Genomic DNA, 23789 nt, shown 5'->3' with positions numbered 1-23789 from the left:
ACCACTGGAACTTTTGAAGGAAATGCTTTTTATTGATCAACCTGGAGAAGATCTTTGAAGTCAGACCAAGCATATAGAACCCACTAGATCTCCATCTGGGGGGAGAAGCCTTGATCAAGAACTTCCACAACTTATAGGCAAAACATACAGATCCATTATTTTCCTGGAAACCTCCCCCAAAGTGGGGCCATCCCCTCAAGAGATCCCCCCATGGAGGAGGTGGCAACCAATGTCCCCTTTTGCACCACTGATTTCAAGCAAGCCAACGCTTCGATTTGTTGGCCAAGCATGACAGGAGATGGACCAGTGAGAGTGATCATCCCCGTGCTGTTTGGACTGATCTTTCTACTGGGCATGGTGGGGAACACACTGGTGCTGGTGGTACTTGGCCGTCTCCCACCAGGTGGACGTCCCTCCCGCAGTGCCACCAACATCTTCATCCTCAACCTGAGCATTGCAGACTTCTCCTTCCTTCTCTTCTGTGTCCCCTTCCAGGCCACCATCTACTCCTTGCCCGAGTGGGTCTTTGGTGCCTTTTTGTGTAAGTGGGTGCACTATCTCGTCATGGCCACCATGCTCGTCAGCATCTTCACCTTGGTGGCCATGTCAGTGGACCGCTACATTGCTGTGGTCCATGCGAAGCGCTCCCTGTGCATCCGAAGCAAGCGCAATGCCACTCTTGGGGTGGCCGTCATCTGGTTCCTCTCTCTCCTCTTTGCCATCCCCGTGGCGGAGCACCAGGAACTTTTTAACGGGCACCAGCAGGCACCCAACAGCTCTTTCTGTTGGGAACTCTGGCATGGCAATCCAGGAGCCAAGCAAATGTACAAGGTGACCATCTTCGTGGTCGGTTATCTTCTACCTCTGGTGCTCATCACATGCTGCTATACCAAGGTGGGTACCAATGGGTTAAGAGGGGCTGGAGGTGGGAGGTAGGTATTTTTTTCAAGTTGGCACAGCCAGGGTTTCCTTTTAAGCCAGCCCTGCTCAATCCCAGAACTTCTTTGCTAGAGAAAGATACAGTGCATGATGGTCTAAGTCAGGGGTCTCCAATCTTGTCCACTTTAAGCCTGGAGGACTTTAACTCCCAGATTTCTGGGAGTTGAAGTCCTCCAAGCTTAAAGTGGACAAGGTTGGAGACCCCCGGTCTAAGTGGTACTTCTCCCAAGCATGTGTATAAAACAGTCTTTCACCATTCATTTATCCCTGTGAGTCCATACATGACTTGAACTAAGCGGAAAGCAAGGATAAGTTAAAATCTCTGTTCATTTGATACAGCAAGCCAAGCTTCAAATCTCTTTCAGGTGGGCTCATACCTGAAGCTCAACCAGATTGTTACTCATAACATTCAGGCTTGAATTTCAGCTGTTGTGGATTGTAAACTTATAGTTTAGTGTGTAACCCCAGCCAAAGCGGTTGTTCTGAATTTGTTTAAATCAGACTGGGGTATAAGATGATGTAGAAATCCAATTATTAACACGAGCCATTCATCCCTGCAGCCTTATGTTGTCAACACTGGTAGATAAAAGTCTAAGGGTTTCAAATCAGGTGAATCTGGGAATTTTGGTATAAAAGGTTTTCGACTGCTGAGCTACATACCCACCCCCTCCAATGAGTTTCTGCTAAAAACTAGACAAATTCAAAAAGTCTAAATTGACCTTGGCAGAACAGACAGGCAGCTTCTAAATCTAAATTCAACTTAGGGACCATCTTTCCTTTTCTAAATTTCTTGCCAGAAGCCAAATTTCACTGCAATGATTTCTTTTTACATCTATGCATATATATATTTATATCTACATTTATATCTATGCATATATATATTTATATCTACTAAAGTAACAGAGTAAGGCCAGAAAGAGCAAAAGAGAATCTTTCTTAGTTTTCAGATCCAGAATCGTGTTGTTCAAGAAACATTTTTTTTAACATTTAGAAACCCGGGGAAAGAAAATCTGAACATATCCACACTCAGACAGTAAGCAGATAATGGAGATGACGCTGTTTGATCCTCTGATTATCATTTGATGAAATGCAAACCCATCCTTCTCATTTTACTCTGTTTCCCTTTAATTGATTTTCTTCCTCTAGTGATCAATATTTTATTTGTGGAAATGGGTTGTTTTAGGATAATACAGATGTTTGCTTGTCCCAGTTCCAAATAGTTCTTGATAGACCCCCCCCTTTTTTTTTAAAGTGAAACTTATTTCTTTGCAAATGGTAGCAAGCCATTTTCTAAGCAAGATAAGTAACCAGCCTCAGAGAGGAGTAATTTCCCTCTTGTTCTTCCCCAGACTAAGATACCATGAATGTCTATTGGTATGAATAACATAGGCAAAGGGGATAGTTCCTAATGTAAAAAAATTGTTAGTGCTAGAACAGGGGTCTCCGAACTTGACAACTTTAAGAATTGTGGACTTTGAGTCTCAGAATTTCTCAGGCAGATATTAAACATTTTGGGATTTGAAGTCTACAAGTCTTAAAGTTGTCAAGTTCGGAGACCCCTATACTAGAAGAAATTTTTTCCCCCAGGAGAAGAGATTAAATTTATTCCACTTCTCCTTACTCGTGATTCTCCATTCTTAACTGAGACAGCCCAACTTTTAGATTGCTTCTCAACCTCAAGGACCTTCAGACGGGTGGACTTCAACTCTCAGAATCCCCCAAGCCAGCATATAGGCATGGGGGATTCTGGGATTTTCAAGTTGTTGAGGTTGAGAAACGCTGCTCTATTACAATAGTTAGCATTCTTGGTCTCCCTACCATACCTGTTGCTTTGGGGTTTTGGGTTTTTCTTTTTGAGCTGGCCAATGTTGAAGAGCTGACATCAATCTTGAAAGGTTATTCAAATTAAACTAGCAGAATCAAGGTGGGATTATGATGAATTTCTTACTCACCCTTGCTTCGCCCTCTGGAGCGTGGAATTGTTTCTCCAACTGTCTCTTTAATGGTTCTTTCCTATAAAGGTCATCCTTCTAATTCCTTCTGCAGTGGATGGCTTGGCAGGGTGGTAGACTATATGGAGCATTGTCCTTTCCTCTTGATGAAAAGTGGAATGTAAATCTGATAAGCAATTTCCTCCAAGAGCACCTAATTAGCTTATAAATCAGTTTCACGATCATCAAACTGTAAAGCCCATTTCCAAAGTGTATTCAAACAGTCAGGTCTCTGAATATAACACAGCACACCTTTAATTAGGATAAAAGTCTTCTTTATGAGAGATCCTGTCCATTTTCTCCAGGAAGTGCCTGGTATCCCCTTGATCCAGGGTACCACTAGGTCTTCCTATCCATTTTAACCCTTTGGTTTATCTGGGTTATGGAGGCAGGAAGCTTGCAAAGTCATCAAACCAGTATTCTATTTATGGAACCTTCTGTTCATGAGCCAGTGGGAGGGAGGGGGGAGGAAGGAGGGAAGGAAGGAAGGAAGGAAGGAAGGAAGGAAGGAAGGAAGGAAGGAAGGAAGGAAGGAAGGAAGGAAAGGAAGGAGATGAGAATGAGAATGAGAAGAAAGGAGGTGGAAGAAGGAAGGAAGGAGGTGTGGAAGGAAGGAAGGAAGAAAGGGAGGGAGGGAGGGAGGGAAGGAGGGAGGAAGGGAGGAAGGAGATTGGAAAAGGAAGGAGATGAGAATGAGAAAGGAGATGGGAAAAGGAAGGGAAGGAAGGAAGGAAAGGAGGAAGGAATGGAATGAGAATGAAGGGGTGGCAGGAGAAAGAAAGGAAGAGAGGAGATGGGAAAAGGAAGGAAGGAGATGATGAGAAAGGAGATGGAAAAGGAAGGAAGGAAGGAAGGAAGGAAGGAAGGAAGGAAGGAAGGAAGGAAGGAAGGAGATGAGAATGAGAATGAGAAGAAAGGAGGTGGAAGAAGGAAGGAAGGAGGTGTGGAAGGAAGGAAGGAAGAAAGGGAGGGAGGGAGGGAGGGAGGGGAAGGAGGGAGGAAGGGAGGAAGGAGATTGGAAAAGGAAGGAGATGAGAATGAGAAAAGGAGATGGGAAAAGGAAGGAAGGAAGGAAGGAAGGAAAGGAGGAAGGAATGGAATGAGAATGAAGGGGGTGGCAGGAGAAAGAAAGGAAGAGAGGAGATGGGAAAAGGAAGGAAGGAGATGATGAGAAAGGAGATGGGAAAAGGAAGGAAGGAAGGAAGGAAGGAAGGAAGGAAGGAAGGAAGGAAGGAAGGAAGGAAAGGAAAGGAAGGAAGGAAGGAAGGAAGGAAAGGAAGGAGATGAGAATGAGAATGAGAAGAAAGGAGGTGGAAGAAGGAAGGAAGGAGGTGTGGAAGGAAGGAAGGAAGAAAGGAGGGAGGGAGGGAGGGAGGGAAGGAGGGAGGAAGGGAGGAAGGAGATTGGAAAAGGAAGGAGATGAGAATGAGAAAAGGAGATGGGAAAAGGAAGGAAGGAAGGAAGGAAGGAAAGGAGGAAGGAATGGAATGAGAATGAAGGGGGTGGCAGGAGAAAGAAAGGAAGAGAGGAGATGGGAAAAGGAAGGAAGGAGATGATGAGAAAGGAGATGGGAAAAGGAAGGAAGGAAGGAAGGAAGGAAGGAAGGAAGGAAGGAAAGGAAGGAGATGAGAATGAGAATGAGAAGAAAGGAGGTGGAAGAAGGAAGGAAGGAGGTGTGGAAGGAAGGAAGGAAGAAAGGGAGGGAGGGAGGGAGGGAGGGAAGGAGGGAGGAAGGGAGGAAGGAGATTGGAAAAGGAAGGAGATGAGAATGAGAAAAGGAGATGGGAAAAGGAAGGAAGGAAGGAAGGAAGGAAGGAAAGGAGGAAGGAATGGAATGAGAATGAAGGGGGTGGCAGGAGAAAGAAAGGAAGAGAGGAGATGGGAAAAGGAAGGAAGGAGATGATGAGAAAGGAGATGGGAAAAGGAAGGAAGGAAGGAAGGAAGGAAGGAAGGAAGGAAGGAAGGAGATGAGGATGAGAAGGAGAAGGAAGGAGATGGGAAAGGGAAGGAAGGAAGGAGATGAGAATGAGAAGGAAGGAAGGAGATGAAAAGGAAAGGAAAAAAAGAAAGGAAAGGAAAGGAAAGATTCTCTCCAAAGGGAAAGACAGAAAATCTCGAGACCCCCTGCCCCCCCGCAAAAGAAAAAATAAATCAGTTTTGGAGCATATTGCCACTGAGACAGAAATAAATCAGCTGACTTTTCCAATGGCCAAGATTGTAACACCAGGAGCACCCCTGGTTTGGTACCAGCTGTGGTGATGTCACATGCCTAATGAGAACCTTATATCGATAGTGTGGATGGTATGTTTCCACAATGTCCTCATTGGTGTCATTAGTTCGATAACATCATGACATATATGACATCACTTCCCTCCCTCCTTGCCTTCCCAGACCCGGGTTGGTTCTGTATTTGAAGGGAAGGGATGATGTGGGCTCTATGAATCCAGTGTTGGGACTTCTTTAGCAGAGAGCCAGAGGTGGGATTCAGCTGGTTCTGACCAGTTCTGGAGAACCAGTAGGGGAAATTTGGAGTAGTTCGGAGAACCGGAAAATACCACCTCTGACTGGCCCCGCCCCCATCTATTCTCCGCCTCCCATTGAGTCCCAGTTGATTGGCTGGGTCTTCTTTGGTTGCCCTGCACAAGAGAACGGAGCTGGAAAGCAGGTTAGTGGGGTGGGGAGGGTATGGGGATTTTGCAGTAACCTTCACTTGCCACGCCCACCAAGCCATGCCCACCAAGCCACACCCACCAAGCCAAGCCCACCAAGCTAAGCCACACCCACAGAATTGGTAGTAAAAAGTTTTGAATCCTACCACTGCCCTAAAGCCCTTGTGAACCAGTGTCTGAAACACGCAGATCAGAGGTGGTATTCAGCAGGTTCTGACCAGTTCTGGAGAACCGGTAGCGGAAATTTTGTGTAGTTTGGAGAACCGGCAAATCCCATCTCTGACTGGCCCTGCCAACCCATCTATTCTTTGCCTCCCGAATCCCAGCTGATCAGCTGGGTCTTCTTTGGTTGCCCTGCACAGGAGAACGGAGCTGGAAAGCAGGTTAGTGGGATGGGGCGGGCATGGGGATGTTACAGTATAACCTTCCTCTGCCACACCACCCAAGCCATGCCCGCAGAATCGGTAGTAAAAAATCTTTGAATCCCACCACTGCAGAGGGCCGTAAACTAAACCAAATAAACTCCCAATTCCCTTCCAACCTCAGTAGTAACTTGGGAATTCAAACGATTTCCTTCTGCGTCACTGCTCCGAGTGAGCCTGCCAGCAAGGCAGATAATAAATGCTATCGTTAATAGATGCATTTTCTTTTAATTAATTGACATAAGTACTCTAGTCTCCTAGACCTAATGGTTAAGTACATTCATTGCTTGGTTACAGTAATGCAGTAAGACTCTGTTTTCAAAAGGTTAATCTAAATTTCGTTAGAGAACAGGATACACTTTTTCTCCTCCTAATAGTTTACTCATTTTTTTAAAATAAAGATAAAACATGCAGAATTAAACCTTGACTACAGCATTAAACAAATGAACTCTTAAATAATGATGAGCGCCTGAAAATAAATGCCCAACTGCTGTTTACAATAACAGTGCAAAAAAGTTGCATGTGGCAAGAACCATCGTTGCTGCTAATGTCAGCCGTATTCCTATAATACAGACAGTCCTCGACTTACAATCACAAGGGAGCCCAACATTTCTATTGCTAAGGGAGACATTGGTTCGGTGAATTTTGCCCCATTTTACAACCCTTTTTGCCACAGTGGTTAAGTGAATTACTGCAGTCGTTAAATTAATGACACAGTTGTTAAGTCAATCTGATTTCCCCATTATTTTGCTTGTCAGACAATCGCAAAAAGTGATCACATGATCTTGGAACACTACAGCCGTCACAAATATGAACCGATCTCTTCTTCTTCTTGAAGGTCTTAAGTGATGGCGCTCCCACAACTTCCGAGGGCAACTTCTGTTCCGTTGGTTGATTGTTCTCACTGTCAGGAAATGTCTCTTCATTTCTAGGTTGAATCTCTCCTTGTTCAGTTTCCATCCTTTATTCCTTGTCTGGCCTTCAGGTGCGTTGAAAAATAGCTTGACCCCTTCTTCCTCCTCTCTGGGGCAGCCCCTCAAATACTGGAAGACTGCTATCCTGTCTCCCCTGGTCCTTTTCTTCACTTGACTAGCCAAGCCCAGTTCCTGCAACCGTTCTTTGTATGTTTCAGCCTCCAGTCTCCTAATCATCATGGTTGCTCTTCTCTGTACTTTTTCTAGAGTCTCAACATCTTTTTTATAGTGTGGTGACCAAAACTGGATGCAGTACTCTAGATGTGGTCTTACTAAGGCTTTATAGAGTGGTATTAGTACCTCCCTTGATCTTGATTGTATCCCTCTGTTAATGCAACTTAGGATTGCATTAGCTTTTTTGGCTGCTGCTGCACACGGCTGGCTCATATTTAGCTGGTTGTCTACTAAGACTCCAAAATCCCTCTCGCAGTTACTGCTATTGAGCCTGGTTTCACCCAGTCTATATGTGTACTTTTGGTTTTTCTTGCCTAAGTGTAGGACTTTACTTTTCTCTATATCGAATTTCATTTTGTTAGATATAGCCCAGTGTTCTAGTCTGTCAAGATCCATCTGGATCTTGAGCCTATCTTCCTGCAGTTACCATGCATCCAAATTCTGATATGATTGTTGGGATTCTGCAACAGTCATAAGTATGAAAAATGTACATAAATCACTTTTAACAGGAGCAAAAGGATGGTTATCGCAAGAGAACCATCAAAAAGGAGTTCATTCATCTTAAATTAGATTCTTAAATCTTGCCAAAACCCCGACTCACTGAGGCACATATTTAAATTAATTTTATGTAGTCACCTACATTGCTTTTCAAGACACTTGAGTTGGGGAGCACCAACAGTTTAGATTTTAGTATACAATATTGAGCAATTTCACACCCCAAACAGTACTTAGGTTAAAAAAAGGGACAGTGATGAGAACTTGTGCAAGATTTTAGGATTCTTGCACAAGCTTTCAAGAATCTTTCAGGATCTGAACATCTTTTAAATGTTTTGTCTGTCTTGTTTATGAGATTAGTTACTTTAAGTACAACAATGGATGCTGGCAGTGTTGTCTATGCTGAAGTTTCGGAATAGATTTTTAAGAAATGATTGAGTTTTTAAAGGGAAATAAATAAGAACAAGTTCTTCATATGGGCATTATTAAAGGTATCATATCTTGATTCTTTATTCCATTCCATTCCACTCCACTCTACTCTTATTCCACTATTCCTACTCCCATTCCCATTCCATTCCAATCTATTCTATTCTCTATGGAACAATGTCAAAGTTTTTGACATCTCTTTGCTGTCAACTAGTAGTTGTCTGGGTGTTTGCCCTATCCAGATAGGGGAGCGCTGAAAAGGTAAGAAAGCTGAAAAACAAGACCCGATATTTAAGTCATGACATATGCATTTCAAAATCAGTTATAAAGATGTAAAAAATTCCCAGAAATAATAGACCAACATTTAGAAAAACATAAAATTTGGGGAAACTAGTCATATATGCAATAGCTTTCACTGATATAAAAATGTTTTATTAAATGCAATCTATAAAGATTGCTTTGCTTATAAAAGAAAGTTTGGTTCATGAAGTTTAAAAATATAGTTTATTTGACAGGTATATAATTGCGTCTATTTAATTTATCATTTTTTTAAAAAAAAGTTAAAAAGGAGCTACAAGCTGCTAATTCTATAAAATGGAACCTCTCTCTGATTTTTTTTTTGCCTCTTTATTAAAAGAATTTATTAATAGCCCTGTAGGAAAATGAAGGATTTTGCACTCTGGCTGTGGAATCCTGAGGGCTGCATTCCAACCATCTTAAAGGTGCCAAGGTTGAGAAACATTTTTCTAAATCCTTTAAAATTAGCTAGTAGGAAATAATTCAGGATACCCCTCGTTTCTATTTCTGCCTAGATTCTACTCCATTTATGGAGCCCTAAGAGTCTTCGAGAGTTCTCAAAACACAGTCATGGTTTTAATCTTGATTACCCTTGTTGGGCTTCCAAAAAACATACTGCAAAATAAGCTAACCAGATGAATCATACAGTGTGCGTAGCTAAAATTCTAGGACTCTTAAATAGAGCCTTGAGGAGTTAATCCAAATCTTACTAGCATTTCTTTTTACTGTATCTTTGGACCAAAAGCTTACACCGTTTATTTTTGATATGTAAATTGGTTGGAAATAAAGCTGGATTTTAAAAAAGCAACCTCTTCCGGGTTTCCATTTTTTCCTCCACTTTGATTTGATGTTATGTCTGGAAGGAGAAAGCAGCAATATCCTTTCAGAAGTCTACCATTTCACTTTTTTAAAAAAAAAATCCATCCTTTTTCCATTCCACCAGTGACCTTGTGTAAAAAAAAAAACATAACAGTTGGGTAGAGATAGCCTTCCACATAAATTGAGCGTGGGTGAGAGAGTCTGGAATTACAGCACACAAAAAAATAATCCCTGGTCCTCACTTACACAAGAGCAAGCTCATCTGGCAGATCAACCATCTGGTGTTATAGCCCATCAAGGCACCAACATCTGAGAATTTAGCGTGACATGTTGAGAAATACACTCAGAATTTAGCATGACATGTTGAGAAGTACACTCTTCTACTTGTTGTAGAATACCTTATGCCACCAGACTTGAAATTCTAGACCTAGAAAACCTTGAATTACACCGTCTTCGGTCTGATCTAAGTATGGTATATAAAATCATACATTGCAATGTCCTACCTGTCAATGAATACTTCAGCTTCAACCATAACAACAGAAGAGCACACGATAGATACAAACTCAAGGTTAACCGCACCAAACTTGATTGCAGGAAATACGACTTCAGCAACAGAGTGGTCAATGTCTGGAATACTCTACCTGACTCTGTAGTTTCTTCCCCAAACCCCAAAAACTTTAACCTTAGACTGTCTACTATTGACCTCACCCCTTTCCTAAGAGGTCTGTAGGGGGCGTGCATAAGCGCACCAATGTGCCTACTGTCCCTGTCCTATTGTTTATTTTATTTTTCTTATATGTACCCATTTCATGTATTCATAACTACGTATATACTTATACCTATTATCTTGTAAGCAATTGACAAATCAAATCAAATCAAATCAAATAAATAAATGTCACATATCAAGTATAGCATTTGGGTAAAAAGAAGGACATTGATAAGAGCTCATGAAAGGTTTTAGGATTCTTGAACCCAGGAATCTTTCAGGATTTTTAAATCATCTTTTAAATGTTTTGCCTTTCTGGTTTTTAGGATTATTTTAATTTAAATACAACAATGGGCTCCTAAGCTCTTTGATAAGTCCCTGCAGTTGTCTTGGCAAGATTTTGGAGGTGATTGTATTCACTTTGATTGTTCGTTTATTTAATTTATATCCTTCCGTCATTATTTTTATAAACAAGTCAAGGCAACGGACATATCAAATACTGCTTTGTCCTCCTATTTTCCCCACAACAACCCTGTGAGATGAGTTGGGAAGAGAGGGAGAGGAGAGAGAGAGAGAGAGAGAGAGAGAGAGAGGGAGGGAGGGAGGGAGGGAGAGAGAGAGAGAGATTCAAAATCATCCAGTTGGTTTTCATGGCTAAGGTGGGACTTGACCTCACTTTTCCCTGGTGATTAACTCAAGTCAACCAACCAGCTGCTAAGGCAGGACTGGAATTTATGGTCTCTTGGTTTCTAGCTTGGTGCCTCCACCATTAGGCCAAGCTGGTTTGCCATTGTCTTCTTCTGCCTAGGGCCAAGAAAGAAGGACTGGCCCAAAGTCACCCAGCTGGCTTCTGTGCTTAAGCAAGACTAGCTCTTGTGGCTTCCTACTTTCTAATCCAGCACTACACCAAGCTGCTTCTTGGATGTATCTTCTAGAATAGTTAAGTAGCCCTTGGGGGTCTGCAAGAGTCCAATCCAGGCAAGATCTCTCTCTGCTGCCTGTTGCTTCTCAGTAACGGATCATTTAGGCCTAAATGGTATTAATCGCACGAAGGCAGTTAATATCTCTTTTCACTGTGCTTCTTCAAATGTAAATAGCAGGTGGAAGGTTGAGCAATTCGGCCCTGAGGAGCAAGGGATAAGGAGAAGAATCCCTTTGCATAAACAAAACAGATGCAGGTTAATTAGCACAATGTTATGTCAACCCTGAGCCACAGAAATACAATGCCTTTCAAACAGGAGATAAAACAATTCCATTAAGATTAGTGGCTCTTGACAGATGTAACCTCCCTGAAGCTGAACAGTGATCTAAGGTGACGGCCAACAGCTTGTTAGGTGGATTTACACAAAATGTTGAACTGATGCGGTCCAGGATTTAGTGGTTGTATTTGTCCAGCTTCCAAAGTTAAGTTAAGTTCTCTTCTCTTCTCTTCTCTTCTCTTCTCTTCTCTTCCCTTCTCTCCTCTCTCTCCTCTCCTCTCCCCTCCCCTTCCCCTTCCTCTCTTCTCTCCCTTCCCCTTCCCCTTCCTCTCTTCTCTTCTCTTCTCTTCTCTTCTCTTCTCTTCTCTTCTCTTCTCTCTTCTCCTCTCCTCTCCCCTCCCCTCCCTTCCCCTTCCTCTCTTCTCTTCTCTTCCCTTCTCTTCCCTTCCCCTCACCTTCCTCTCTTCTCTTCCCTTTCCCTCCCCTTCCTCTCTTCTCTTCCCTCCTCTTCTCTCCCCACTCCTTCTCCTCTCCTCTTCCCTTCCCTTTCCCTCCCCTTCTTCTCTTCTTTTTTCTTCCCTTCCCCTGAAAAACTAGCTTTTCCAGTTAATTAAGCAGTTAGTATATTGTGTGGTTTGCTGTACTGAAGAAGGCATCAGGGCTAGAAATCAGGAGACCATGGGCCAGTCACTTTCTCTCAGCCCTAGGAAGAAGACAATGGCAACCACTTCCAAAAAAAAAAAAAACTTACCAAGAAAATTGCAGGTCTAGTCGAGGCAATCTCTGAGAATCAGACATGATTGAGCAGCAGAAGAAAAAAAGTATGTATATACTGGACCACCTATGAACAGTTTTGTTCATTGTTCCAGAAACATTTCCTTACTTAAACCATTAAGCAGAATGGCCACGAGTGGGCAAAAAAAGTAGGTGCAATGGAAACAAGTTTTGACTTCCTGCTGGCTTTCCCATTGACTTTGTTTGTGGGACAGTGGCAGAAGTCACGACCACGTTACCATGGCTGATTGCAATGGCACGGTGATGCTGTAGGGCATTACAGCAGAACTGCAGGGTGGTGCGGTAGTGCTGCAACAACCACAATTTTGTCAATAAAATGAATCTGAAGATTCCTGAAATTTCAATCCCGCGAAAGTAATGGGCCCTGAATTTTGATCCCATTCTTTCAGCTGATATCGGGCACGAAGGATCAGCTCCACCTGTGAAGGTTCAGTTAAACTAATTTATTGCTACCTAGGTCTGCGCACATGAATATTTCTGACCAACCTGCTATGAACTCGGTAAGGGTCAACAGAATTAAAGGGGGGTGGTGATTGGAGTTAGTTCATTTGTGGCTATGTAGAGATTGTAGGCTGATCCCTCTTTAAACTCCATCCCCAAGGTTCCGCTACTCCTGCCCCTACATTAGTCCATTTGAGCTACCTTGATTTTAAAAAAGGGGTTGTCCTGCGATCCTCCATTTTGCCCAGTTGAAGATTACAGATAGACAAACAGACTGGAGAGTTTTAGTAGCATATAAACAGCTAATACATTGTGCAGTGTCTTAAAAACACCCGAGAGGCTATTAAAAAAAGCAAAGGGTTACAACGATCTCACTTGAAGCCTGATTAAATTAGGGGGAAGGTTCATTCTTCTCTTGCAAACTCCAGCAATGGGCTTGAGGGAAAAAAAACGATATTTTTCTGAAATAAGGCAACATTTTCTTTCATTCTTTCTTTTCGTAGGTTTTATATCACCTTCATAAAAAAGTGAAGAATATTTCCAGGAAGTCAGAAAGATCAAAGAGAAAGGTAAATGCCAAACAGCAATTACTAAGCATGGTAGATGAGGAAGATATTTTGTGTAATCAAGTAATCAAAATGTGGTACGTCTGTTTCTATGAGAGATGATGCCCACGGGAGGGAGGGAGGGAGGGGGAGCTGGTGTGAAGGACAACAATGAGGTGGCAGTTTCCCAGAAAGAAGGGAGTATATTAGTAGTAGAAAGGGAGGGGGAGGACAAGAAACAGACCAGCTCAGAGATGCTTAGGAGCAGAGCTGGCATTCAGCAGATTCTGACCAGTTCTCTAGAACCGGTAGCGGAAATTTTGAGTAGTTCGAAGAACCGGCGAATATCACCTCTGACTGGTGATTTTACAGTATCCTTCCCCTGCCATGCCTACCAAGCCACGTCCACAGAACTGGTAGTTAAAAAAATTGAATCCCACCACTGGTTAGGAGACAGAAAGATTCAAATACTTGCCAAATACTTGTGAATGCTCCAACATTTCAAAAAAGATGTTGGATAACCATTTGTCTGGTGTAGGGTTTCCTGCCTATGCAAGGGGTTGGACTAGAAGACCTCCAAGGTCCCTTCCAACTCTGTTATTCTATTTCTATTTTTCTATTTCTATTTCTATTATTTCTATCTCTATTTTATTCTATAAATAGCCACTCTCTAGGATGTATTCATTAGGGTAAGAGTAGTAGTGAAGAGTGAAGAAGTGAAGGACCACAGGAGACATGGTAGCAGTGTTTTGATATCTGAGGGGCTGCTACAGAGAGGAGGAAGGGGTCAACCTGTTTTCCAAAGAACCTGAAGGCCAGACAAGGAATAACGGGCAGAAACTGATCAAAGAGAGATTCAACCTGGAAATAAGGAGACATTTTCTGACCGTGAGAACAATCCACCCATGGACAAGAAGTTGCCTTCGGAAGTTGTGGGAGCTTCATCATTGGAGGCTTTCAAGAAGAGACTGGACTGCCATTTGTCAGAAATGGCAGTCTCCTGCTTGGGCAGTGGGGTTGGACTAGATGACATACAAGGTCCCTTCCAACTCTGTTATTCTGTTATTCTATAGTAAGCATTTATTCTGGCAGGATTCTGTCTGTTATATGTAAGCAGATAAAGAACTGAACCCCAGTTGAACCAGTCTGATTTAGTGGTTAAAGCACCAGACCAGAAAGCAGGAGAGCGTGAATTCCTGCCTTAAGCCATGAAAGCCAGCTGAGATCCTTTGGGCCAGTCCCTCTCTCTCTCTCAACCCAACCCACCACACAGGACTTGTGGGGAAATCAGGAAGAGGAAGGTGTGTTCAATGAGTTTGCCCACTTGAGTTATTTGTAAAAAGGCAGGATACAAAGAAACAAACAAATAAATACATAACCCCCTTCTTGGAAAGCGGTGGAATCTTTGTTGTGCAATCAATTGAATTTTCATGTAAGAAACTCATGGAGGGTGATAATAACTAGCAATATATTTTTTTTTCCCTGAAAAAAATATGAGTGAGCCAATGGTTTGTCTTCTTGCAGGCATTTAAGGTTAAGGGTTTATATGCTGTGCATATTTAAAATTTCTGTGAACTGCTGGTTTGCTGTTTCACAAGCAATTAGCAAGATGACCATGTTGGATCAGAGTTTTTTTGCCCAGGTAAATGTGTTTCCAAGCAAGGATTTTAATCAGTTTATCATCCTTTTATTCACTAAATGTTACAAGGAAACCCAATGTTAATTTGAAATGCTGCCACAAAAGGAAGATAAACGTACAGTTATAAAAAAAATAACAGTCAAGTTCCAAATTAATGTTTTGTTTCTTAAAATTGCAGGGAACTGTGGGGAGGGCTTCTTTGTTGCTTGCTTCAGATTAACAATCTTAAAAACTGAGAACATCCCTTAATAGGCATCATGCTTTTGTAAGGTACGGGATTTTGCTTAGATGTTTACAATTTCCATCTTAATCTTTTAAACACACATATCCTTCCCGCAAATATATTCCTGTTGGGTAAAATGATCTCAAAAGCAATTTTTGTACTTCTGAAAGCCATACAGGACTATCTGTACCCATAGATAGTTAGAAACAGCTTTATTTTTAAAACTACATGCAGCTGCTGTTTCTTTGTTTCCCTTATCTTAATTTGCCTTTTTTTTGTTGTTGTTGTTAAAACCTCCAATGAAGAGTTATGGAGGACTTCCAAACTGGCTCTACTCTGTGGCCTTTTAAGGACTTGGTAATGGTCTTGCTTTGATTCCAGTCCTTTCTGATGCCGTGATACATTTGACTATACACATGGAATTTATGTTTACCCAGATTCTGTAACTCAAGATAGTCTGTGACCGCAGGATTTGTAAGTCTGGTTTATGGCTTAGCATACGTGATCCAAACCAATTTTGATTTATTCATAGTTGGGTAAATTATGCGGTTTGTTGTGTTGAGCAGACTAAACAGAATGAGAATTTAAATGTGGTTGTCTGCTTGAAGGCATCTCATGGAGAGAAGGCCATCATCTTTTGCAGCTATCAATCCTTCAAGATAGGCCAGTTCAGGAAACGAATTGTTCTGACAGTGAGAACAATCCACCCATGGAACAGAAGTTGCCTTTGTAAGTTACGGGACCTTCATCACTGGAGGCTTTCAAGAAAAAACTGGACTGTCAGAAATGGTGTAGGGTCTGCTTACACAGCAGGTTGGACTGGATGACCTACAAGGTCCTGTCCAACTCTGTTAATCCGTAAAATCAAGAACTGCCTGTATCTCATCTGCAAAAGGATGATCTGACTGTACAGTAACAGCCACCTTGAGTCTGTTTGTCATCAAGAACAAAACTATTGAGAGTCCAAAACATCCCTCAAAATGACAGAAGCAGGAGATAATTCCAAGGAGGTCTCATTCTTCTACTCTGGATTCCTTTGGCTGCCAGGCCTACTTTTAAAAAAGAAAAACAGAAAACTCAGACACTCCTGCTATTTGATGACTGACATAATTTAAAATAATTTGCTCTTGTATATGTATTAGACAGCAAATTGGTTTTTCCATCAAAAGCATTTTTTTCCAGGAAAAATTCTGGCCATTAGCTGTTTAGTTCCTGCTCCTATAATATTATGCTCAGCAATATGATAATTATATCATATTGATGGATATAAATGGGGCATAATGCAGGGTTTGTTCATTGCAACCATAACAGATATAATTGAGACTAGACTGGTTTCTTGTAGTAGTTATTTGCTCATGGAGATTGTCGGCCATCCAGGTGTCCCAAAGGTGCTTTTTTCAAGAGGCAACTGGACTTTGGTTTTCCTTGAAGATGTTTTTCTTCTCATCCAAGAAGCTTCTTCAATTCTGGTGAATGGTGGAAGGTCGAAGGATTTATATTCCCTGCAGTCATCTAGTCGTTAGCACTCTTTTTGAGAGTTGTTGAGGCCACTGGGAGGTTTATCTGTGCCCTCAGGGTCACCTGAATAGTGCAAATGGGTGTGGAAACTTCTTACAGTCCTTTCAGCAGCTCCAAGAAGGCCTCACACTCTGAATTTAGTTGAAATCACTCCAACTTTCATCCTTAGCAGGGAGAAGCAATTGCCATCTCTTATGGCAAACCATTAGAGACCTTCACATTATGGTCTCCTTTTCTCATTCAGGCCACTTAAAAATTAAGAAGCCAGTGAGAATTGCGTATCTGTGTGCAAAACAGAAAAACAAGAGTGCTCTCTGCTAATTGGATGGAAAAGATGTTGGCTGGTGAATTTGGCCAGAAATATTTTATTCTAATTGCTGCAGCGCCAGGCCAAAGGTTTGCAGAGCTACTATTTGAACCAGCGGCTTTCAAACCTGGCTGGTTGTTTTTACACCAGTGGCCTCATTCCCAGAGTTGTTTTACCTACAAGTTAAGGATTGGGAGGCATTGTGGGGAAAAATAACATTATAATTTTGGTTTATGCAGGGACAAGAGTGGATCTATAAACTTTCTTCTTCTTCTTCTTCTTCTTCTTCTTCTTCTTCTTCTTCTTCTTCTTCTTCTTCTTCTTCTTCTTCTTCTTCTTCTTCTTCTTCTTCTTCTTCTTCTTCTCCTCCTCCTCCTCCTCCTCCTCCTCCTCCTCCTCCTCCTCCACCACCACCACCTCCTCCTCCTCCTATATAACTTGATTGCAGGAAATTCGACTTCAGCAACAGAATGGTCAATGTTTGGAATACTCTGTGGTTTCTTCCCCAAACCCCAAAAACTTTAACTTTAGACTGTCTACTATTGACTTCACCCCTTTCCTAAGAGGTCTGTAGGGGGTTTGCATAAGCGCACAAACGTGCCTATCATCCCTGTCCTATTGTTTCTTTTATTTTCTTATATGTATCCATGCATTCATAACTATGTTTATACTTATACCTATTATCTTGTTAGCAATTGACAAATCAAATATATAAATATAAATGTAAACGTAAACATATAGGTATACATATACGTATATGTATATATATATATACGTTTTGTTAAGTTTTCGCGGGTACTTACATGTATGGTATTCAGCTTTGTTCGGGTATTTTCCCACATCATTATAGTTGTGCTTTTAAAGTTGTAGCAACGTTTCGACAGAAACTCATTTGCCATCATCAGGCTTCTGTATTCTATATTCTGTATAGAATACAGAATACAGAATATATATATATATCTGCGAAATGCCACTCACGCATCATCACAAAATCTCCAGAAGTGTAAAGTCTACCAACTTGATTTTGTGATGATGCATGAGTGATATTTCGCTTTTATATATATATATATAGATTTTAGGGACAGAAGGATCTTTTGCAGGCAGGTTTAAAAGGTTGAAATAATGCCCAAGAGGCCTAAATGACCGGTCGTAATTTGAGGAGTAATCACAACGAACTTTACTTTGGTTTGTCTGTTAGCCGAGGTTACACTTCAATCCGCTCCAAGATGTTGCTGTGTCTGATCCTGATGGCTTTGGAGCATCTCTGCCAGAAGATGCTTTTCCTCCATCACCCCCACCCGTCCTCTTTGCCATTTGCATGGCAATTAGTTAGTCAGAGTTTACCAAAACAAATCTCAAGGCAGCACCATTGGAAGCTATTCAACAAATGACTCAGAGTTTCTGGGTTTTCTTTCCCCCTCCCCATCCCCCCTCCCCCCCCCCGGCCAACCACTGAATGCATTCAGGACAAAATACTTCACTTTCTGGACATAACCAAGAGCTTTGTAATTATTTTCAACAGCATTTTAGTCCTGGAAGTGCTAATGTAGGGCTGGTACCTCTGCGGTGAAGTTTGGGTGATGAATTAAATCCAAACCTGATCATAATTGTGAGCTCCCAGAAAGTAAGTAGTGTTAAAAGGACAGTGCAGATAATAGCTTGCTATTGAACAAACAGGGACGTTCGATTTTTTTTCCCCTCTCCAAATTGTCAAGGGCTAGATGTGTGCAGCACATGCGTCAACCACAAAGCAGCTGAAGACAATTTCTACTCATGGGCTGTCAGACTTCTGAACAGAACATAATTTCACGTCAACGTATTATGATAGACTTGCAGGGTTGGCGCATTGCGCAACAAGGTCACATAGTGCAATAAGATTGGGACTGGGTTAGAGACTTCTGTCCTTACTGTGAGTTGTGTCGCGGGGGTGTGTGCACGAAGGGAGGCTCAGCCAATCTCATTGTACACATGTAGTACTCTGGCAATAAAGGTAATAATATAACTTCTTGTGTTTCATTCACTACCATTTCTTTGGAGGTCCTTGCAAGTTGAAGAGATTTGCGTTTATTTATTTTTTTTATTTTTAATTATTTGATTTGACAATTGCTTACAAGATAATAGGTTTAAGTATAAACATAGTTATGAATACATGAAATGGATACATATGAAAAAAATAAACAATAGGACAGGGACAGTAGGCACTTTGGTGCACTTATGCACGCCCCCTACAGACTTCTTAAGAAAGGAGTGACGTCAATAGTAGATAGTCTAAGGTTAATGTTTGGTGTGTCTTTTTCTCAGTATCTCTCTTACTATTTATTTCATAAAATATTTTGGACGCTTCATCATCCTGGTTTGAATCTACAGTTTCCAAATCCTAAAGAACCTACTAACCATATTTGTGCACCAGTGCCAACGGGGTATCATATTTTCAAACTTCGCATTATAACAAGATCCTCAATTCAGGGAAATCCTTCAAGGTTTCTCTTTGTCCTTTCTTAGAATGAGGATGCAGCTGTCTTGGTACTTGAATCCTCAGTCCAGGGGAGAAATCCTGAATGGTTTTTATAATGCCTGAGGAACCATGCAGGAGTTGGAGGTTGTAGAAGAGGGCTGTTAAATTCCCAGCCCACGGGCCAAATGCATCCCACGCTAGCCACGCCCACGCCCAGTTTATCAAAGGGGAGGAAGTCCCAATATGTCACGTGACCCCATGAGTTTGACACCCCTGTTGTAGAAGGTCAAGCATTCTTTACAGTCAGCAGAAAATCGTCAATCATAGAAGGAAAGGGAAGGTGAACTGTCCAAGGTCCTTATAACTTTACATTCCTGTTTAACAAATGGGCCCCTTTGGGGGAATCATGCAATGGATTACACCAGTGTTTGTGATACTCAGCAACTTTAAGATATGTGGATTTCAGTTCCTAGAATTCCCCAGTCAGCATGCTGTCCACACATCTTAAAGTTGCTGGGGAGGGTGAGAGACATTGTATTAAACAGTCAAGATGAACAGATTGGATTCACAGACAGAAGTGTAAAAAATGAACTCAAGTTATCGCTAATTGAGTTTATCACACTGCAAGGATCTGTCTGCTAGATGTGAAACCAACCTGCTTAAGCATGTCATATGAACCCAATCTTAGTAGGTGACTCTCCCATAACTTTTAAAGATTTTTATCCTACCTCTCATTCATTCAGGGCTTCAAGCCAGTGATACCCAACGTTCTGTCTTATTTTTCCTTACAATGTAAAGAAGTAGGTTGATGTGCTAGAGAGTGACTGGCCCAAAATCACCCAGTGAAATTCTCTGGTTGAAAGAGAATTAAAACTGGACTCTCCCCAATTCTAATCCAACACCATAACTACTGCACAACACTTAAATTATCTCTCGCTTTCTCTGTGTGTATGTTGTGTGAGAGAAGAGAGGGAGGGAGGGAGAATGATGAAGAGACTGCGATTTCTTTTTTTTCGCTGATTAATTTTTAAAATTTTTAACATACAATAAATCCATTCCATTTCAATCGTGTGTTTATTAGGTACATATTTCATGTGCTTAACAATTACTAATAATATTCTTAACAGTATAACCATATAACAATAATCACATTTCCGTGTGTGTGTGTGTGGCATGCAGGCATGCGTGCACACACACACACACACACATATATATATATATATGGATCTTTGGTTGTTGGGTTTTCTCCCGCGTAAGATTCAAACTTTGAATCTTACGCGGGAGAAAACCCGAACAACCAAAGATCCACATATAAATACCCGCGAGAACCTCAGAAAACAAATATATATATATATATATATATAATATTCAGTATATGTTTTAGACTAGTTTTCTCTTATTGCTTTATAGTTACATCTAATATCTTTTAATTAATTTTATTTTCTAGCCATTTATAAAACAAAACATACCATGTAATATTCAGATTCTTCTTTTTCTTTAATTTCTAATGTTAATTTATTCATTTCAGCACATTCAAATATTTTTTCAATTATTTTTCCCTCTATTGGTATCTTATCACTTTTCCAATTTTGAGCAAATACAATTCTAGCTGCTGTTAATACATGTATAATTAAGTATGTTTTTTCTTTACTATAACCTCCAGGTATGATTCCTAATAAAAATATTTCAGGCTTCAAATCTGTATGCTATTTAATCATTTTTTGAAGCCATGTGTGTATTTTAGTCCAATATCTTTTAGCTTCTATACAAGGCCATCACATATGGTAATATGTTCTGGTGTTTGATGACATTTCCAACATTTAATTGATTTATCTTTGAAGATTTTGGCTAGATTTGCTGGTGCTAAGTGCCATCTGTAAAACATCTTACAAAAATTTTCTTTATAGAGATTTGAGATTTCTTGATGGCCTCACATCAGGACTGTAAAGCACTGCCAGGAATAAAATTAAAACAGCAGAACAATTAAACAAGAAACAAGAAAACAGTGCCTTTTTTTTTTTTCCAAAATGAAAATATCCAAGCTCATTTGAGGGATGAGATCATTTGCGATATTAATCTCCCAACTCTCTGCAGCAGAAATAAAAGTATGTTTGTTGTTAATCTGTTCCGAACCCAGTTTAAGAACTACATTAAAAAAAAAATCTTTTGATAGCTGTCGGGTTGGAAAGAGTTGAATGTTGGCAATCCGACTCTTGCTCATCACTTGACATATAGTTAAACAAAGTGGCATCTTTGTAAAAAAATAAAATGTTGATGTGCCAACTGCAGTTTACAGTTTGTCTCTCCAAAATGTCGGTATTCTTTTCTTTCCTGCAGACAGCCCAGACTGTCCTGCTGGTTGTTGCCGTCTTCCTGATCTCATGGCTCCCACACCACATCATCACAATGTGGGCAGAATTTGGGCAGTTCCCCCTGAACAATGCCTCCTTCATCTTCCGCATCATCTCCCATTGCTTGGCCTACGGGAACTCCTGCATCAACCCCATCATCTATGCTTTCCTCTCGGAGAATTTCCGCAACGCCTGCCGCCAAGTCTTCACTTGCAAGCTCCTCCTTCAGCCAGCCCCTGCCGAGAAGCTGGTGAGAGTTCGCATGGAGAATTTTTCCACCACTCACTCCACAACCAATGTGTGAAAGGGAAGCCGAAGCTCAAAGTAGTATGGGATGAAAAGCAAACGAGTGGTGATATGAAAGTGTTCAGAAATGAGTTCATCTTGGGGAAAGCTGGCCTGAGCAGGTCATTCATCATGTTCACCAGGGTGATACTTACCCATCCATCATACTTACCATGGTGATAGGATTCATGAGTGAGGTTCATCTTTATTAAATTACCCATCTCTCATGTTCACCATGGTTATATTACCCATCTCTGATATTCACCATGGTGATATAATAACCCATCTGTCAAGTTCACCATTGTGATATTACCTATCTCTCATGCTCACTCACCATGGTTTTATTACCTATCCATCTTGCACGCCATGGCTATATTACCCATCCAGCATGTTCACCATGGTTCATGCACACCATGATTATATTACCCATCCACCATATTCACCACTGTTTTATTACCTATCCATCATGCACACCATGGTTATATTACCCATCTACCATGTTCACCATGGTTTTATTACCTATCCATCATGCACACCATGGTTATATTACCCATCTACCATATTCACCATGGTTTTATTACCTATCCATCATGCACACCATGGTTATATTACCCATCTACCATATTCACCATGGTTTTATTACCTATCCATCATGCACACCATGATTATGCTACCCATTCTTTGTTGATACCACTTTGACTTTTTCAGCTGTATTCCATTCGTGGCTTAGAAAGGACAATGAACTGCTTCTCATATTGCCTGAAGGGAAAGTCCCAACTTTCTGGAAGTTACTAATTTCTATTTGCTGCTTGCTACTGAAAAAGGCAGTGAAAAGGAGACCCCCCAGTACAGTGAGCTCTCTTAATGTGGCTGCCAGCAAAATCCTGGCCCTTCAGCTCACAGAGAGCATCCCCATTTTTTTAGGGTGATGGTTGGTGCTGTGTGTACCACTACTTTTCAGAAAGTTTGCGCCGAAGTAAAAGCCTCTGTGCGTTAAATTGTGCAAGGTTGCCAAATTTGTCTTGCTTGGAAAAATGGATTTTGCACTTTTTATTGGTATGTGTTAATTTATTCTGCAGTCATAGAAAGGACAAGGATGGACAATGGCACTTTCTTTTTGCTGACCATCTGAAATCTATTTCAGCTACCACTCTGTCTTGGTTTTAAATATTTTCAAGACTTTCTTTGCATCCAGAAGATCTAAACATGTAAAGAGTACTGTAGATTCAGGAATAGTGCAAATCCCAGGCTGTCTTAAATAGGAAAAGTACATTATAATATGTTTTATTATGAAAGAGAGACCACTTAATGATTTCTAATTTGCAACTAGCTCCCCCTCCCCAGTTCATTGGAATGTAAACAAAATATAGAGAAATACCTCTTATGAAAGAAGCACTGCGGGATACTCTGAAATTAGGAACTGCTGGAGAGCTGTCAATCTATGCAGCACAAAGGACACAATTTGAGCATTTCCACACCAAATGCATACTCCCCCATGCCCTGAAAGTGGTCTACTCAGTAGCCCTTCAAAATGTGGGCAGCTGCTACCCTGAGCTGCTTCTGGATGAGTGGACCACAACTCCCAGAATCCTCCGGTAAATAATGCCTTTGTAGAGAAATCATAGAGCTAAGATTCACGCGCGGGAACATCCAGACTTGGATAGGAAGGAATACATGATTGGAAGCGATGTACTAATTGGGTTATTTCATTTTAATTAACTGTCAAAGTCAATGAAATAAAATGGTTTAGATCCTGGGTTTGCCATCTTTCGGAAAAGAATGCTTGGCACATCAATGAGAAGACCTTTTCTGAAAGAACATAGATGATCTGTAACGGCTGAAGTGCTGAAGACGATGGACCACAGCAAACGATGATGAATCAGATTCCATATTTCCTTTTTTTCACCACATATAAGCCTTCAGATTGGACTCAACAGCCTGGAAAGGGGAGATGTTCTTTTTCCCCAGCATTTAAACTGTGGGTTGTCCTCATATGGTCAAACGCCATTGTGTAAAGGAATGCCATCTGGGAAAACTGAAGTTACAACTGAGCCTCAAATGCAGTTTACCACACTTTGTTGCAAGTTCCATCTACAACAGCAGAAAGGTTATGAGAATT

At 41.2% G+C, this 23789-nt stretch overlaps 1 protein-coding gene across 1 annotated transcript; it reads left to right on the top strand.

Annotated features, from left to right (window-relative positions):
- The first annotated feature begins 210 nt into the window (after nt 1–210).
- LOC113445140 (galanin receptor type 1-like) lies at nt 211–21919 on the top strand. The gene is made up of 3 exons (XM_087940793.1): nt 211–894; nt 12851–12916; nt 21372–21919. The coding sequence occupies exons 1-3, from the start codon at nt 211–213 to the stop codon at nt 21687–21689; spliced, it is 1068 nt and encodes a 355-aa protein (XP_087796919.1). The 3' UTR covers nt 21690–21919.
- Nucleotides 21920–23789: the final 1870 nt, after the last annotated feature.

Source organism: Pseudonaja textilis, chromosome 11 (assembly GCF_049901715.1).
Source record: "Pseudonaja textilis isolate UNSWEBS1 chromosome 11, rPseTex1.2, whole genome shotgun sequence".
Classification (NCBI taxonomy): Eukaryota; Metazoa; Chordata; class Lepidosauria; order Squamata; family Elapidae; genus Pseudonaja; species Pseudonaja textilis.
Note: the sequence above shows the minus strand (reverse complement) of the source record. Positions and strands in the feature narration are given on the sequence as shown.